The sequence below is a fragment of the Brachyhypopomus gauderio genome, chromosome 4 (genome assembly GCF_052324685.1).
Source record: "Brachyhypopomus gauderio isolate BG-103 chromosome 4, BGAUD_0.2, whole genome shotgun sequence".
NCBI lineage: Eukaryota > Metazoa > Chordata > Actinopteri > Gymnotiformes > Hypopomidae > Brachyhypopomus > Brachyhypopomus gauderio.
The window spans coordinates 10,737,143-10,755,689 of NC_135214.1; the positions used below are offsets into that span (position 1 = coordinate 10,737,143).

The 18,547-nt window shown below is 49.1% G+C and overlaps 1 protein-coding gene across 1 annotated transcript; it reads right to left on the bottom strand.

Moving 5' to 3' along the window:
• Positions 1–1,045: 1,045 nt before the first annotated feature.
• On the bottom strand, positions 1,046–18,172 carry wnt6b (wingless-type MMTV integration site family, member 6b). Its single transcript, XM_077002154.1, has 4 exons — positions 17,401–18,172; positions 12,531–12,751; positions 5,028–5,329; positions 1,046–3,747 (listed from the first exon to the last, which is right to left on the bottom strand). Exons 1-4 carry the CDS (start codon positions 17,475–17,477, stop codon positions 3,286–3,288), a joined length of 1,062 nt encoding a protein of 353 aa, XP_076858269.1. The 5' UTR covers positions 17,478–18,172; the 3' UTR covers positions 1,046–3,285.
• Positions 18,173–18,547: the final 375 nt, after the last annotated feature.

The following is an 18,547-nucleotide window of genomic DNA, read 5'->3' on the forward strand; positions in this document are numbered from 1 at the left end:
TGTGCTTGCGTTTGTGTGTACGTGTGTGTGTGCATGTGTATGCAGGTGTGTGTGTGTGTGTTGTTGAGTGTCTCAGCCTGCCGGTGAGTAATCAGAGGAAATGACACAGTGCGATTCCCCCTGGATCTGCTGGAGCAACAGGCCTTCATTACACTGTATGTTTTATTATCAGCAGGCAAAGACAGAGATATTTCACCACCAGCACATTCCTCCTGTGTGTGTGTGTGTGTGTGTGTGTGTGTGTGTGTGTGTGTGTGTGTGTGTGTGTGTGTAAAACGATGTGTCCATATTCAAACAGCCGCTGAATTAAGACCGTCACTATAAATCTATCAGCTACGTGGGTGGTTATTCATGCAGACTAGAAGCTGTCGCCCGCCTTACAACTTTCTCTCTCTCTCTCTCTCTCTTTCTTTCTCTCTCTCCCTCCCTCTCTCTCCCTCTTTTACTCTCTCCCCTCTTCTTTTCTTTCTATGGTCTTCAGCACTTTTGGTTATGCAGAATGAATTCCTGGAAAATAGAAACCTGTGGCGACTTGTCGGGCTTACATGGACATGGAGGGAGTGTCTCTGGCAGCATAAATAACTCCAAACAACACCTTTATTCTGCTGAGTGGCATGGAGATTTAACTGGAGCAGACGTGTAAGAGAAATCTTATTACCAGAGAGAGAAAGAGAGAGAGAGAGAGAGAGAGAGAGAGAGAGAGAGAGAGAGAGAGAGAGAGAGAGAGAGAGAGAGAGAGAAAGAGAGGGGGGAGGTAGGGGTGGGGGTTAGAAGTCCTTCTGTCCTGACCCTGAATGAGGTGGAGAAGCTACACCACACTCCCAGGTTGTATTTCAGGCCAGTTGAAGGAAAGTGTGACATAAGCTTCAGTGTACTGTTTATATAAACATTTCAGTTCAAATCTGATCCCAAATACACTCTGATTCTCAAGTCAGAACGTAGTGTTTTTAGATTTAACACCTGGTACAAAAACACACCTGTCATTAGAACAATCGTAGATGTCATAGTAGAACAAACACAAGACCACAGATTCAAATATAAATATCTATGGGATAACAGAGCAGAGTCTTTATTTAAGTTTTCTGTGGAAGTGAGGAAACTCACATTCTCATTTGAACACCCATTTCTACATGTGTACAGGTCAGACAACTCCAGGAACTCCATTAGTATCGATGTCATTATCCCTAGCAAAAAAAACCCCAAAACAACAGAAACAATTTTGAAATCTGTAGATATTATCATAAAAAAAATCATACAATAACATTCTACTGCAGTGATGGAATATGCAGTTTGCATCAAGGAAAATAACAGAAAAAATGAAAGTCATGTGTTTACATCGATCAAAAAGGGCTTGAACATCAGAGTCAGGTTTGTGTGCTGTGCAGCAATTAGCTGAAAACCAAGAGGTCCAACATTCAGCCCTCCTGCAGGAATGAGGTCATCATCAAAACATGGTGGTCCAGCCTGCAACTACACTGATCTGACAATGAAGCATCACAGTGAAGATGGAGTGATCATGGAGTGATCATGGTGTGATGATGGTGTACATGCAGGCAGGAGTGACCCATGGCCCTTCAACCATACCCCACCTCCCGGCTTCCATCACCTAATCACATCACGTCTTCCTGCCTTCATCACTCAATCACAACACACCACCCGGCTTCCATCACCCAATCACACCACACAGAAATGGACTTGACTTTACAAGGTAAGGCTTCTAAAACAAATGTGCAATATGAACCATCACTAAACTCACCTGTGAACCTGATTCTGCATAGAAGAAATACCTACAGTATTTCCATGTAGAAATACTCCCTACAGTATTCCCATGTAGAAATACTCTACAGTATTCCCATGTAGAAATACTCCCTACAGTATTCCAATGTAGAAATACTCCCTACTGTATTCCCATGTAGAAATATCTCCTACAGTATTCCCATGTAGAAATACTCTCTACTGTATTCCCATGTAGAAATAACCCCTACTACATTCCCATGTAGAAATACTCCCTACAGTATTCCCATGTAGAAATACTCCCTACTGTATTCCCATGTAGAAATACTCCCTACTGTATTCCCATGTAGAAATACTCCCTACTGTATTCCCATATAGCTGCTCAAATGGAACATCAGACAGTGGGTCCATTTAAGGTAACAGATTGGTAGTTAAAGTGATTAAGGGAATGGCGGTGAGTTGTATTAAACAGATGCAGTATGAGTCCGAGTGAGGAGCCGTTCATCTGGAGGTCCGCAGATCCCCGAGACAGCTGACCTCTTCTTCATAGTAGTGAATGATAAATGCTCTGTATATTAAATAAGTGGACATGGGACAGTCTAAAAACAAGGCAGCATAGATGAATGAATTTAAAATATTGCTCACACTTCTTATCATTCATGTATGAAATGACATGTAACCCTAAACAAGAATGATCAAATGCTAATGTATGATACACACAGTTCATATAGTCAAAGTGCTTTGAAGGAATATGGAGACCTTGCTCTTCCCCGGTAGTAGTCATGCTGGGACTTTACTCATAATATAGACTCTTCTTTGTGCTGCATTCTGTAATGCGTTCTTCAGGACGTCACAAACATCCCCAACGTCTCTGTGTGTGGGCTTTTTAAACCATAAGCTAAATCTCAGGTGGTGTGTAGTACAACACATGCCACTGTTAGCATCCCTACCCATGATGCCACATGTGGACTCCACTTAGACAACAGAGTGCTAGAGACAGTCAGTTCTCCTTACAGAGGAGATTAAAGTAACTAAATTAATACCTTACATTTATCAACACTAGCTGAAAATATAGGCAGATCAAATCAAAAACAGCTGATCGGGAGACAGAAAGCTCCAGTGTGCTAACCCTACCCTCTTGGTAAGACCTTCTGCTGAGCTATAGTCACTGTAGTGTGGGTCATGGGTCAGACCCCACTGTGGTGTAGTCCTCAAAGTTCACACTGCAGGAGGAATATCCTACACTCTAGAAGGATCTGCAACATCTAGACTTGCCTGCAATTTAGTGGATGATCTAGATTCTCTAGCAGAAAAAGTCCAAGGTAAAGAATTCCTTGAGGACCCCTCCAAAGGGCTGTTGATACTCTAGAACAATGTTCTAATTTTCCCTCAAAGGTGGGGGGCATCTAGAACTCCAGCAGGATAGCAAGTGATAGATTCAACTACAGACTCGGTGATCTAGATTCTTCTGAAGGGTTGCTGGCATTCTAGAACTCCAGCGGACGAGTCAGCACTCCAGATTAGCCGGGTGCTAGCGGGTGTTCTGGGGCACTAGAGGCAGAGGCTCAGGTCCTTGCGCACAGAGCACTTCTTACACTGCACCACACAGCACCAGTGGAAGCGACACAGGCAGTTCTCCTCCAGCTCCACCGTCTCGTCGCGGTGCCCACGCTCACAGCACAGCAGGTCACAGCCGCTCACGTCCAGCGCAGTGCTGTTGCACGGACGCCCGCGCGTACCCAGCGAGCCCGTCTTCCTGTTGGGGAGACAGAAGTCTGGGGACTCGGCGGTGTAGATCAGGTCCTGCTTGTCTGGGGGTTTGATGTTCTGACCCACGGGGATGAGGGTGTTGCCATCGTTGCCACCCATGACCTTGGAGGCCCCGTTGAAGCGCTGCAGAAGACGTTCTCCCACCTCTCGCAGCTGGGGCATCTTCCTCCAGCAGGTGCGCAGGGTGCAGGAGCCCGACAGCCCATGACATTTACACTCAGTCCTCATGTAGTTCTTCACCGCCTGCAGGTCAACGCACAGATTGGAGAGATAAAAGCCGATGCTGCTCTAGGAATTCACCCCCTCCCCTCTTCAAACCACTGCCCTCTTCAGACCCCTCCCCTCTTTGGGCCACTCCCCTCTCTGGGCCACTCCCCTCTCCTCCTCTTCATAGCCTACAGCAGTGGAAGAGCTTACACAGTCCTGTGGTAATTAGCCTCTGATTAACATTCCATTCTTTCCGATTAAAGACATTTTTTGTTGTGCATTTGAAAAGAGCGTCATTACACATAAATCTCATATATAATTATGACCTCAGAAAGACCCACTGCACATGTCTACGTGTCTTTTCTGCACCCACCTGTTTACCTGGGCCTGACGCCACTGTGAAGAGGCTTGAGGACACACACGCACACACATACACATACACACACACACACACGCACATATGTACACACAGACACACTTACACACACAGGTATGCTTGTGCGCACACACACTTTGCGAGAATAAACCATAAAAGTAGCATTAGTTTAGACAGATCAGAAAGCTTCTGTTGACAAGAACGGAGTCCTTCTTTTAGTGGCTGTGTTTATTGAACCAAACCCCTCCACAGGGAGGCCTGCAGGGGAGGGAACTCTCTGACGTTCCTCTCTGGGCCAAGTCAAGCCTACACCTCCACAGCAGTTCTGATCGCTTCCATGCAGGAGCTTTTAACAACCACCATCTTCTCATTTAAGGCTCCGACTCTTCTCATTTATGGCTCAGGCTTTTCTCATTTAAGACCCCATGTCTTCTTATTTAAGGCTCAGTGTCTTCTCGTTTAAGGCTCAGTGTCTTCTCGTTTAAGACTTTCTCTGAATGTTAGTGAATGCTTTGAAACCCACAGGTAGCAGGTAACTAACCTGCCCTGTGAAGGAGCTGCTTGGGGCAGAACAGAACAGAATCCTTAACCTACTGGTTCCAGAACATAAACCCTCAACTCTACTGGGTACTCAACCTACTGGGTCTAGCAGTGCATGTCACGGCTAGCTGTTCACGATTCATTCATTTTGATGAACAGACTGATACAAGTTTGAGTATTGTTGTGGAAAGGTGTCTAAACAATTCACTTTCCATGCATTTCAATTCAAACAACAGCCATAATTAAAATCTTAGAATGAGGACGTCATTTACGTGATTATGTGGCAAATGTGCTCTGGATGCACCCATCAAAATCAACAACCATAAAATTATAATAATAACAAACATGGCAGCCCATAAGACGTTCAGAAGTGAAGACTGAATGGATCAAATGGTATTACCAGTCTGCCCGCCTCGTTGTTATGGAGATCGATGAGGGTCCGGATGTCACTCTTGCCCTTCTTGCGCTTGGCATCCATGAACTGTTTGGATTTCTCGTAGCCGAACTCCACATCGTCTCCACAGCCCCCCCACTCCCACCGGACCCCGTCAGTGGGAGGAGTCCCAGCAGGGCGTGGTGGAGCGCGGCTCCGCGGAGACTCACAGCCACACTGCAACAGCTCCCCCATGCTGCAGGCCTGTGTAACTGCATGTGTAACCCCGGCTGCTGTGATGGCGTACACAAATGCTGTCTCCCGAATATCTGTCACACACACACACACACACACACACATTAGTAAGACTCACATTTACATCACTGAGGGCAGACCTGCCCAGCCTTGACAAGTTACACTGTCTGAACCACGAGAAGAAGAGAAGAGAAGAGAAGAGGAGAGAAGAGAAGAGAAGAGAAGAGGAGAGGAGAGGAGAGGAGAGAAGAGAAGAGGAGAGGAGAGGAGAGAAGAGAAGAGGAGAGAAGAGAAGGAACCTATGTTAACACTGAGCTGATTGAACAGCTGAACTGAGATTGTAAGAATGTAGAACTGGCCACTTCTACAGCAGACAATTCAGCGAACGGGAATCATTAGAGGCAGTGAAACAGAATCAGCAATGTCCAAAAGCCATACACACACACACACACACACACACACACACAGTCTCCTCGTGTGTGTGTTTCCCTTCATTTATAATTTTTCACACTTAGACACATGAAAACACATGTAGACTGTCAGTGCACAAGCCCTGCAGAGATCAAACACACACACACACCTTCCTGCATGAACACATCTCTACATCCAGACTCAGGAATACAGTTCCAGAGCCCAGGAAGGCGGGGCCCAGGAAGGCGGGGCCCAGGAAGGTGGGACCTGTCTCACCTGCAGCAGGAGAACAAGGTGGCCTGAGCGGACCATAGAGGGCCTGAGCGGACCTGAGTGGACCATAGTGGACCATAGTGGACCTGAGCAGACCTGAGTGGACCTGAGCGGACCTGAGTGGACCTGAGCGGACCTGAGTGGACCTGCCGTGCTGCATCACGGGTCCTGTGGGGCACCACTGCATAGTTCCAAACTGGAAACATGGAATGAGCCCATGAAGTGGGTTTGCATGGTGAAGCTGTACTCAAGCACATCATCACTATGGGCAACAGCAACATCACTATGGGCAGCAGCAGGTGTTGCCTGTAATGGCGTTAAGCTCACCTGCACTGAACTGGCCGTCAGATGGGTGGTTCTGGGTTTGGGTGGTTCTGAGTTTGGTGGATGTCAGGAGAACTACACCAGCATGCGCCGTGCAGACAGAAAGGTTGGGGAAGTAATAAAGGTCTAGAGACGTTTTCAGTTGGGACGTGGCTCCATTATGCTAGTGTCTCCATAATGCTAATGTGAACAGAAACATTTTGGACAGTTATGTGCTTGTGATCTATACTTAACCCCACTGAACACAGAGATCTATACTCAACCCCACTGAACACAGACCTCTGAACTCAACCCCAATACTTTTGGGAGGAATTGCATCACTAACATCACAGGCCTTCTGGTCAAACATCAGACCCGGCCTTCCTGGGCCCCACCTTCCTGGGCCCCACCTTCCTGGGCCCCGCCTTCCTGGGCCCCCGCTGTATTCCTGAGTCTGGATGTAGAGGTGTGTTCAGGGCAAACAGCAACAAGCCATGCAGGAACATATGTGTCTGACATCCCAAAGTCGGGTAGAGAGAACGTGCACAAGTTCCCACAGACACATTCCAGATGTTTGTGGAAAGCCTCTCCAGAAGAGTGAGGAGGAAGCCCCTTCGTGTCCATGTTTGGGATGTCCAGTGGGTGTGGGGTCCACACACAGGCAGTGTGTGAGGAGAACCAGGTGCTGAGCCAGAAGTGTGAACACACAGGTGCTGCACGAGGATGCACTAGGGGACACACTGCAGTAGTGGCAGCGTGTTGTCATAGCAGCAGTCTTATCAGGCTCGTTAAAGAGGACATGATGGGTTCATTTATCACCATCACCGCCCTGAAAGCCACAGAGCAAAATCAGACAGAGAAAACCTGTTAAGACCAAACGGAGAGCGTAAGGTTGACTGCCACAGCCCTGCGCTGGAGACAAGCCTGCCGAGAGCTTCTCTGACACGGTTTCCGCTGGAGAGACGCCCCGGGGTTCTGCTGTGTCTCATTAGCCAGCACAAAGGGAGCAGGGAGGGACTGATGTGAGCACGGAGCAACCTGGCGGCGGTGTGGTCTACACCGGGAACATCTCCCCTCTTCTGCTACAGCCATTGATACCACATCTGCATGTCTTTACAGTATCAGATGACTGATTATATCAGTCTGAGCTTAAACACCCTCCATGGCTGAGATTCACACCTATTCACACAGATCCACCTAGAAGACATGAGAGACAGACAGACAGACAGACAGACAGGGAGTCCGGGAAAACACGACACAAGGAAACCAGACAAAAATTCTCTCAACGTTGCATGTGTGTGTGTGTGTGTGTGTGTGTGTGTGTGTGTGTGTGTGTGTGTGTGTGTGTGTGTGTGTGTTATTACATTTTCCTTCGAGACACAAATTCCAAACAAATTTGTCCAGCTGTCTGTGCCCAGGCACGTTGTGGAGACACAGCCAGGAGGCTTCTGCCAGAATTAACAGATCTTTAATGTTCAGTCTCAGGCTACAGGGCATGAAGATGAAGGTGTAGTGGGATGGGCTGACTCTGGATCAGTGATCTGTGCTGAAACAGGATCACTGCTCTTGCTGTGCTGACTCTGGGTCAGTGTTGTCCCTGTGCTGAGGTACACATGTGGGCACGCACGCACACACACGCACGCACGCACGCACGCACGCACGCACGCACGCACACACACACACACACACACACACACACACGCGCGCCCCTGTTAAACATTTCTACTCACACTTCACATGACCGTCTGTTGGTGGGAGAATGACTGACACACACCCTCTATTCCTTTATAGTGGTCTCTGTGGCCCTCATCACCTACCCTAGCTGCAACACTCAAAAGGTCTAAACACAGTGTGTGTACGTATGTGTGTGTGTGTGTTGGGGTGGTGGTCAGGCAGTGTTAAATTTATCCACACTGCACATACCTTGCAGATATGAAGGAGGATTAGAGAGTTAGAGCCTGCACCAGCAGCACTGCACTGAGGGGAAACTATGTGGACTTTAGTGAAGCAGTGTGACACATGATACACTCCCCCATCTCACCCTCCCTCCATCCCTCTCTCTCTCTCCCTCCAACACTCTCCTCCTCCCTCCCTCCCTCCCTCCCTCCCTCCATCTCTCCCCCCCTCTCTCTCTCCCTCCCAGGAGGGATGACAGGAGGACAGAGAGAGACAGGAGGGCTGAGAGAGACACAAGGGCTGAGAGAGACAGGAGGGCAGAGAGAGAGACAGGAGGGCAGAGAGAGAGAGACGAGGGCTGAGAGAGAGAGACGAGGGCTGAGAGAGAGAGACGAGGGCTGAGAGAGAGAGAGACGAGGGCTGAGAGAGAGAGAGACGAGGGCTGAGAGAGAGAGAGACGAGGGCTGAGAGAGAGACACGAGGGCTGAGAGAGAGACACGAGGGCTGAGAGAGACAGGAGGGCAGAGAGCAAGGCTTGAGCAAGGCACCTAACCCCAACTGCTCCCCGGGCACCGGGCTAGGGCTGCCCACCGCTCTGGGCACGTGTGATCCACAGCCCCCTAGTAATCACTAGTGTGTGTGTGTGTGTGTGTGTTCTGACTGCACAGATGGGTTCAAAGCAGAGGACAAATTTCGATTGGAGTGTAAAAATCACAATTTACAAAAATATGGCACATTTCATTTCATTTCATTTGAGAGAGACAGGAGGGCAGCGAGAGAGACAGGAGGGCAGAGAGAGAGAGACACGAGGGCTGAGAGAGAGAGAGACACGAGGGCTGAGAGAGAGAGAGACACGAGGGCTGAGAGAGAGAGAGACACGAGGGCTGAGAGAGAGAGAGACACGAGGGCTGAGAGGGACAGGAGGGCAGCGAGAGAGACAGGAGGGCTGAGAGAGAGAGACACGAGGGCTGAGAGAGAGAGAGACACGAGGGCTGAGAGAGAGAGAGACACAAGGGCTGAGAGGGACAGGAGGGCTGAGAGAGACACAAGGGCTGAGAGAGTCACGAGGGCTGAGAGAGTCACGAGGGCAGAGAGAGACACGAGGGCAGAGAGAGACACAAGGGCTGAGAGAGTCACGAGGGCTGAGAGAGTCACGAGGGCAGAGAGAGACACAAGGGCAGAGAGAGACACGAGGGCAGAGAGAGACACGAGGGCAGAGAGAGACACGAGGGCTGAGAGAGTCACGAGGGCTGAGAGAGACACGAGGGCTGAGAGAGACACGAGGGCTGAGAGAGATAGGAAGGCTGAGAGAGACTCGAGGGCTGAGAGAGACACGAGGGCAGAGAGAGACACGAGGGCTGAGAGAGACACGAGGGCAGAGAGAGACACGAGGGCAGAGAGAGACACGAGGGCAGAGAGAGACACGAGGGCTGAGAGAGACACGAGGGCTGAGAGAGACACGAGGGCTGAGAGAGACACGAGGGCAGAGAGAGACACGAGGGCTGAGAGAGACACGAGGGCAGAGAGAGACACGAGGGCAGAGAGAGACACGAGGGCTGAGAGAGACACGAGGGCTGAGAGAGACAGGAGAGCTGAGAGAGACACGAGGGCTGAGAGAGACAGGAGGGCTGAGAGAGACAGGTAAAATATGACTGAAATGAAGGACAGAGAGGCACTAGAGGCAGGGGGCGAGGCTATGCATGCCCATCAGTTCTGTGCTCTGATTGGAAGTGCATCATATTTCTGAGTATTGTGTGTGTGTGCTGAGGCTGAGAGAGACACGAGGGCTGAGAGAGATAGGAAGGCTGAGAGAGATAGGAAGACTGAGAGAGACTCGAGGGCTGAGAGAGACACGAGGGCAGAGAGAGACACGAGGGCTGAGAGAGACACGAGGGCAGAGAGAGACACGAGGGCAGAGAGAGACAGGAGAGCTGAGAGAGACAGGAGAGCTGAGAGAGACACGAGGGCTGAGAGAGACAGGAGGGCTGAGAGAGACAGGTAAAATATGACTGAAATGAAGGACAGAGAGGCACTAGAGGCAGGGGGCGAGGCTATGCATGCCCATCAGTTCTGTGCTCTGATTGGAAGTGCATCATATTTCTGAGTATTGTTTATCTTCCCATTATGAGCTCAGAAAGCACAGCCGTCTGCTAATAGAACCAGCCGAGCCTGGCGTGGTTGAGGCAGGGCCCAGGGAGGCGGGGCCAGGGGGCTGGGGGCGGGGCGCTGCGTTGCGCGGTTGCATTTTAACAAGGAACAAACCCGCCGACAGCAATTTGTGCCCAGGCAAAACTGCACAGGCCTCTTCCTGCAGGTCTGCTACGTAGAAAGAGGAGGTGAGCTGGCACAGTGTCTCACGCTGACACACGGCCATTCAGGGCCACGTCCCTCCATAATTGGGGCAAACGTTTCAAAACAGCGGGGCACTAATGCCTCGCCTATAGACACTGAGGAATTCATGATTAATTAGCATTTGACGAGGCAGTCAGTCTGGTGATCCGTCTCAGTCTGGTTCAGCATGCCGCAGTCACTGGCAGGAGTCGTGTTGCAGGCCGTGTGAGAACACGTCTGCTCACCGGGGGCCAAATCACCCGCTCAGCTCCTGCTCACAGACATCAGGGCCTCGGCACTGGAGCAGGGAGCAGGCATCCTCAGAGAGGAGCGTCCACGCAAATCCATCCACAGGCCACCAACTCCCCACAAGCATGGCCTGAGGGCACTGTGCCAGATAGTCTGCCCTCTGCTGGACGTAATGATTAACACAGCCACTTAACAGGCAGATGTCTCAACAATGCCATAGAGCAGGGGTGTCAAACTCAAGGCCCGTGGGCCAAATGTGGCCCGCTGCATCATTTTATGTGGCCCATGAGAGCTTAAAAAGCCTAATTGTCTAAAAAAATAAGTCAAACACGTGCAGTGACCAAAAACTACATTTCCCACAATTATGTTACCCACGAAGTGACTGCATCTCGACACTGGATTGTTTCCACATCGATGTGATTTTCCCAATAGGCTAAGAGTAATTGATAATAATGATAATAATGATCCCAAAATGTCCAGGAAGAGAAAAATCGATGCAGATGGAAGGATGTTTCAAGAAAGATGTGAAAGCGAATACATGTTTTTGCTTCAAGGAGAAAAAACGTGTCTTTTGGGTTATGAAGTGGTGGTGGTTATCAGAGGACAATCTACGTCGGCATTTTGAGACCAAACACGGAACTAAGTATGTCAAAATTAGGCATTAAGAAAAACAACAAATTGCCAAAGAATTAAAAGGCAAACTGCGATCGCTACAGAGTGTGTTCGCAGAAGCCACAACCACAAACCATGCAGCAGTTAAAGCTGCTTTGTTGTGGCAGAAGAAATCACCGTGTTTAAAAGTTTTTTTCAGAGGGAGCGTTTTTGAAGCACAATTACTATTTTCACTGTTATTTGATATTTCCAGTTTTGTAAATGTGATATCTTTGATGTTATTTTTTCTTATTCACTTCGGTTACTTTGATCGTTGATTGATGGAGTAATGTGGGTTTCATAACCTAACAAATTAAAAGGATTCATGTTATAATAACAGAGCAACAATATATATATTTTTACATCCATGTGCAAATATATATGTAATATTGTAACTTGAATAAGTAATACATTCAATACAGAGTATTTAACATTTCACATTAAGGAGTAGTTACATTTATAAGTTACATATGGCCCTCTGTGGGCAATGATTATGCAGATGTGGCCCGCAGTGAAAATGAGTTTGACACCCCTGACCTAGAGCCTATATAGTGAGGCATAAAAGCTCATTTAAAAGAGGACTAGCTGAATACAGCAATATAGATAACTATGAATAGCTAATAACTGATCACAGATCAGCACTGCGGTGTACAGGAGTCCACTGTTTCCAGAAATATGAATATTTCCTCAAATATAAAATAGTAATTTCTATTTTATGCCCTGTGTGTTTAAATGGCCAGCACAGGACTCTCCTTTAACACCAGCTTTGCTCTTCTCCAGATCCTCTTGGAGATGTGGAGAAGTTAACAAAACATCAGATAAGAGGAACCACTTCAGTGGCACCATCACCAAAACAAAACCAGTCCAGAGAGGGTCAGGGGAACCTGCTCTCATCTCATGACTCTCTTCAAACAGCTGAAATGTGCAGAGGGGTGTGCTTATGACCCGACACTCGCCAGAGCTCAATTACACAGCAGAAGCAGTTTTCAGAGAGAACAGATCTCTAAGACAAAGACGTCTACATGTATCCGACACAACAGCTCTGTTCTCCTGTTCACTGGTCAATTGAGGTGAGAGCTTTGTGCTTTAGGCCCTAGGGTCAGTCTGGGGTCAGGGGCCAAGGGTCACGGCCTGCCCAGGACAGAGGAAGACTGTGCTCACCTTGCTGCAGGACTTTGCCGAAGTATTTGCTGTGGCTGGAGCAGTTCCAGCGGCGGAAGCGGAACTGGAACTGGCACTCGCGCACACCCAGCCGGGCTCCCTTTGCCACCTCGCTGACGATCTCGGGCTGCGTCTGACACAGTTCAGCCTGCCGGCCGGCCAGCCGTTTGGTCTTCCTACAGATGCTGTTGGGATCCATGACTAGAGGACTTCCCACGGCCCTGCAGCACACCACAAGTCTGGCATCAGATTACCCCACACACTCCAGATTACCCCGCACCCGCGCACACTCTAGATTACCCCGCACCCGCTCCAGATTATTCCACACCCACTCACACTCCGGAATACCCTGCACCCGCACACACTCTGGATTACCCATCACCCACACGTGCTCCAGATTACCCAGCACTCTCACTTGCCCCAGATTACACAGCAGGACTGCACGCTCCAGTCCCATCAAGTCTTCTTATCTCATGCTACACAAAGCATTTTAAATGATGTACAGCATCATCAATGAGACACTGTGGTTCACACCAAGTCCGGCTGCCCCCTCGTTAACTCGGGGCTCAGTTTGGAAAGGCTCGCTGTTCTTCACCTGTGTCAAAGAAGATGCACGACAAAAGAAACTACTAGAGCCAGACACGCCAGTGTCCACAAGAGTGGCACAACTCCTTAACTATAAACAGATATCGTCTGAGAAAAGGTGCATCTTAATTGCTGTGCTTCTTCTGAAGTGATGACAGACACATGTTTACACTTGGAGAGAGTGTTTACCTCAGTGGCTGATGACAGAGGAGAGGGCGGGTCCAGTGGTGAGCCCCTCCCATTACTCCCTCACTGGCCTAATGTGCGATCTGAGGCCCCGCCCCTTGCTCCTCAGTCTCACCACTCCAGCTGGGTCTGAGGGGATCTGGCCCGCACAGCCAAACTGGCTTTATCGCTCCACAGCCGTCTGGGGGAGCCGGAATTCAGCAAGGACACCTCATTGCCTTCCCTTCAGCCGTCAGAGCTAATCTTTCAGACTAATAGCCTTCATCTGCTACGGCAGTTTGTTTTAAGAAGTCGCACGGACAGTCCTGCCAACTTCTTCCACGGCGGTCCAACATGAAATATGGATGAGGAGATAGCAGGTCCTCGAGTGATATGGGCCATCTTGATTGGACAAATATTTCACTTAAACACAACCACTTATTCAGTGGCGGCCTGAAGACCCAGAACACTGTAGATGTCTTTTGGCAAGATTAGACTCTCATATGTTAACACAGAGTATTAAATTCATATGACTCTGTCATTAGAAAGAAATGGATATACTGTTTATGAGTGACTGAAATTGCAAGTCAGAGAGGGCATTTTAATAAAGCGTCGGTAACATGCCTTTCACGAGTGTGTGTGTGGACACATGTGTCCGATAATCTTGAGGTTGCACTTCTTCGCGTTTCGACTTGTCCTGTCTCTTATTGACAACACATTGACAAGGTTTCTATGGCGACAGCAGGGGAGGAACACATCACTGGTGTGTGTTTTGCAGCACTGACCCAGGCCCGGATCCAGGACGCACACCCCGCGCGTGCTAGCGTGCTAGCAGCCACTACCGGCTCCTGCTGTGCTGCTGTTTATCTGAGGGGTCACGGGCCAGGGGAGCAGACACTGGACAAGCTGCCAAGCCGTCCACAGCCAGCCGAAAGCAGAGCGTCTTTGTGCTGTCTTGCTGAATGAAGGGATGAGATGAGATTAAATATCAGCTTAGCCCCTCCACAGGCTGGTGTGGAGATGAGCAGCACAGAGACCCATCAGGAACAGGGCCGGGCCGAACCTTTGTTCAGCTCAAATCAAATGGGACTCAGAGCCTCGAGTGTGCCAGGTGAGCCTGACCACTGCCCCTGAGGTCGCACAGGGCCAGAGGTCACATGGGGCTCTCAGCAGTACTCCTCTGCTTCTTTAACGTCTGGATTCAGGCAGAGCTAGTGGGGCGACGGGTGATGAGTAGTACACCCAGGAATAAACGCAAACCTTCCAGATGAGACCATCCCCCGAGCCCATCCCTCCTCTACACGAAGGCAAATCTCACTTTGGCCACACACGGACCATCGCCGTGCGGTCAGGATCAGACCGAATGGCCTTGCGTGCGATAGATCATAAAGATAAGGCAGACTGGAACAGAGAGGGAAGTGGTGATTAAGACAAGCTATCCAAACACTCAGTGCGAGCGCAGTGTCCTTAGACCACCAGCAGGAGCGCTGTTGCGTCTCACTGAAAACCAGCGAAATTCAGCCCTCCTTAATCCCCAAAGTATGCTGGTTATGCGGTGATTTGGCGCAGGGCCGTTCTGGCTGTCCTGTTCGAGACGCTCCAGTCAGGCTGTAGCGCGTGGATCACATGGCTGCCTCTGTCCACATCACAAACCAGTGAAGCAGCAGTGTGGAGGGTCCTGAACCCCTGTAGGGTGATTGGTGACCCAGGTGGGAAGTGGGAGGGTTCTGTATCCTGGTTCTTGTGTGGTTGGAGGGTCCAGGGGTCCTGCACTCGCTCTATGGGCAGAGGAGTGACTCACACCCAGCGGACAGGTGTGTGTGGCAGGGCCAAGAGACTGGCCCTTATCCAACCCCAACCCTCGATCCAACCCCAAGGTTTAATCTAACCCCAAGCCTTAATCTAACTCCAACCTTCTATCAAACCCCAACCCTTAATCTAACCCCAACCCTTATCCAACCCCAACCCTTATCCAACCCCAACCCTTATTCTAACCCCAACCCTTATTCTAACCCCAACCCTTATTCTAACCCCAACCCTTATCCAACCCCAACCCTTATTCTAACCCCAACCCTTATTCTAACCCCAACCCTTATCCAATCCCACTCCTTAATCTAACCCAAACCCTTATCTAACCCCGAATCTTAATCCAACACCAACCCTTAATCCAACACCAACCCTTAATCTAACCCAAGCCCTTATCTAACCCCGAATCTTAATCCAACACCAACACTTAATACAACCCCAACCCTTAATCTAACCCCAGTCCTTATCTAACCCCAACCCTTATCTAACCCCAACCCTTATCTAACCCCAGTCCTTATCTAACCCCAGTCCTTATCTAACTCCAGTCCTAATCTAACCCCAACCCTTATCTAACCTCAGTTCTTATCTATCCCCAACCCTTATCTAACCTCAGTCCTAATCTAAGCCCAGCCCCCATCAAACTCCAGTCCTTATCTAACCCCAGTCCCAATCTTACCCCAACCCTTATCTACGCCCAGTCCTAATCTTACCCCAACTTATCTAAGCCCAGCCCCCATCAAACCCCAGTCCTTATCTGATCTACCTCTCACAGCTGCTTGATTTGAAAGCACTCTGTTATCAAAATGAAACGCATTTCTCTTGCGATCCGCATGAAGATCAGGACACACCAGTGAAGAGAGGGCATTGTGACACACACACACACACACACACAAACACCCCCCCCCCCCCCCCCCGAGCGCGCACACACACACACACACACACACACACACACACACACACACACACACCACAGACACACACACACACAGACACACACAAAGTGCTGGCTTGGAAGGCAGGCACATGTTACACAAACACTGGGTGATTATTTAGAGACACTCATGCTTCGCTAGGTGAAGGCACACGTAGCCTTGGTTATGGGGGGACAAACACACACACACACACACACACCACAGAGAGGGCACGGTGTACACACACACCTGTCGGACAGACTCCTGGCTGGGTGCCAACACATGAGCTCAGTGATTGTGCAGCAGCAGAGAGTTGCAGGCAGCTCTGGTCCCTCAGAGACTGACTCATGTCAGACCCTTTCATCTGTGTGCCTGGCACTCAGCACCCACACACCACACAGATAACACCCCCCCGCCCCACTGAAGCATCACTGTCTCCTCATATCCACTGGACCTCCAGGTGTGTGTGTTGTGCATGCATTAACACACACACACACACACACACACACACACACACACACACACACACACACACACACACACGCTTAGTGGTGCCCAAACTCTGCCGCAGACTAAAATCTCATTTTTAGGAACTAATGAGGTGAAAATGTGAAAAACGCAGAGGTGACGTGTGGATGGGCAGCATAGAGGAACGTGTTGCTTTAGTCTGTCTGCCTGCACGTCCCAAACATCCCCCGTCAGCTCATAGCTGTCGGACAGCAGCACGGGCAGCCGGGTTATGATGACACCCGTAGCCTGGAGGTCTACCTCAAATTCCAGGTCTGACCCCCCTGACGTCTCTGCCAATTAACTCTTAGATCTCCTTAAACAGAAATCAGGTGACTACAAAGCTTTAGTTGGTGAAATTAAAAGATTCCTGCATTCAAAAATATATTTGATTAAGGTGTTTAGGAAGTGTTAGGATTCTTTTAAACACTACACACCAAGTGTGTTGTTGAAAAAATATAGCTAATCTAAACACAGTCACCCAGGATTCAGCAAAAGAAACCTGAAAAACTCACTCTCAACCCTTAACATGTTTTTAAAGTTAACAGCACTTATTTCACGGTTAAAACTAAAAGCTTTTATACGCGCGTGGCACAGTGACTGGCGCATCACCCCATGACAAGGTGTGTATTTCTCAAAGCCCGCGAGTAATGCCAACTTGATATGAAAAGTAATTTGTCAAATTTTCCTATCCATTCGTGTCCGCACTAGTGCTATTACGCGTTAAGGTAGACCGATACGTTTACCCTCTCCACCCCTACTCATACACACACACGCGCGCGCGCACACACACACACACACACACACACACACACACACACACACACACACACACACTTTTAAAAGAAAGCTCAATGCGGTACAGCAGTTATGTATCGACATAAAGTAATACTCACCACCACAGTCCAATAATGTTGACCGGGCACAGGAGAATGAAGAATAACGCAAGTTGTGATCTTGCCTGAGGTCTCATGGTCACGATGGTTGTCCCTATCCTAAAAGGACCCCTTGTCCGGTGGTGACAGAGGTCGATGTTCCTGTGAATGTGAGATCTTCTCCGGGAATCAGCACCACTAGAAACCGCCAAATGTCATCTGGGCTGCCAATGGTCGCTATCAATCGTGTTTATCTGTTAGGGACAACGCACGCAGCAGCCTCAGTGCCAAAGACTTTTTCTCGTCCACGACTTCCGACTTAAAGACCCGCTGAAGAGGTGACACGGCGTGTTCACCAAAAACTCCTGAATTCCATCAGCGAGCGATTTAGATCTGCGAGCTTTCTGCAGCCCGAGGGAGCGAAAAGCGCCCGACCTCTGCCTGCAGGCGCAGGCAACGCAGTGGTTCCTGGAGAAAATGGAAATATTACAAATATAGTTTCAAAACGTTTCATCAGCAGCAGTGTGGGGTGGTCTCGTAGGCACTGTGCCCTTATGTTACAAGGCGATATTGCTCAGATCTGTCGTTCACCAGCGGCAGGTAGCTAAACCTCAACAAGTTGTTAATTCCCGGAGCGCGTGCGCTCTCCTTCCCTGCAGATCCTCGCGCTTATCTGCGCCGCGAGACGCCGCGGGCGCAACGCAAAACCTCCAGAGAAAAGAAAAGACCTTCTGTGAAACGACACTGTAGCTCGGGCTGCGAATTCAGTCAGCTGTTTCAAATTCACCTTGACCTGTCCTATTTCCTGTGATGTAGCCTACAAACGTAAAATGAGACCTGATACATAAAAAATAATTAAAAAAAAAAAAAAAAAAAAAAAAAAAACCGAGAAAGGTGAGCAAGTGGATAGGAACAGGAATATCAAAACAAAACGGGCTGTCTTATTTGTTTTATTGTTGTTGTTTGTTTTGTTTTTTGTGCGTTTTATGGGTTGATTTTGAATGATGAACTGTGGTGTATTGTAAAGATGTATCACTCATTATCTTACATTAAAAAAACAAGCTAAGCTTTGAGATATTGTTTAATATCGCTTCACCTTAAAACGACAATATTGTTATTAAGACGGTGAATCACGTCATGTTCCGTGTCGTCGTAATCCCGGCGACTA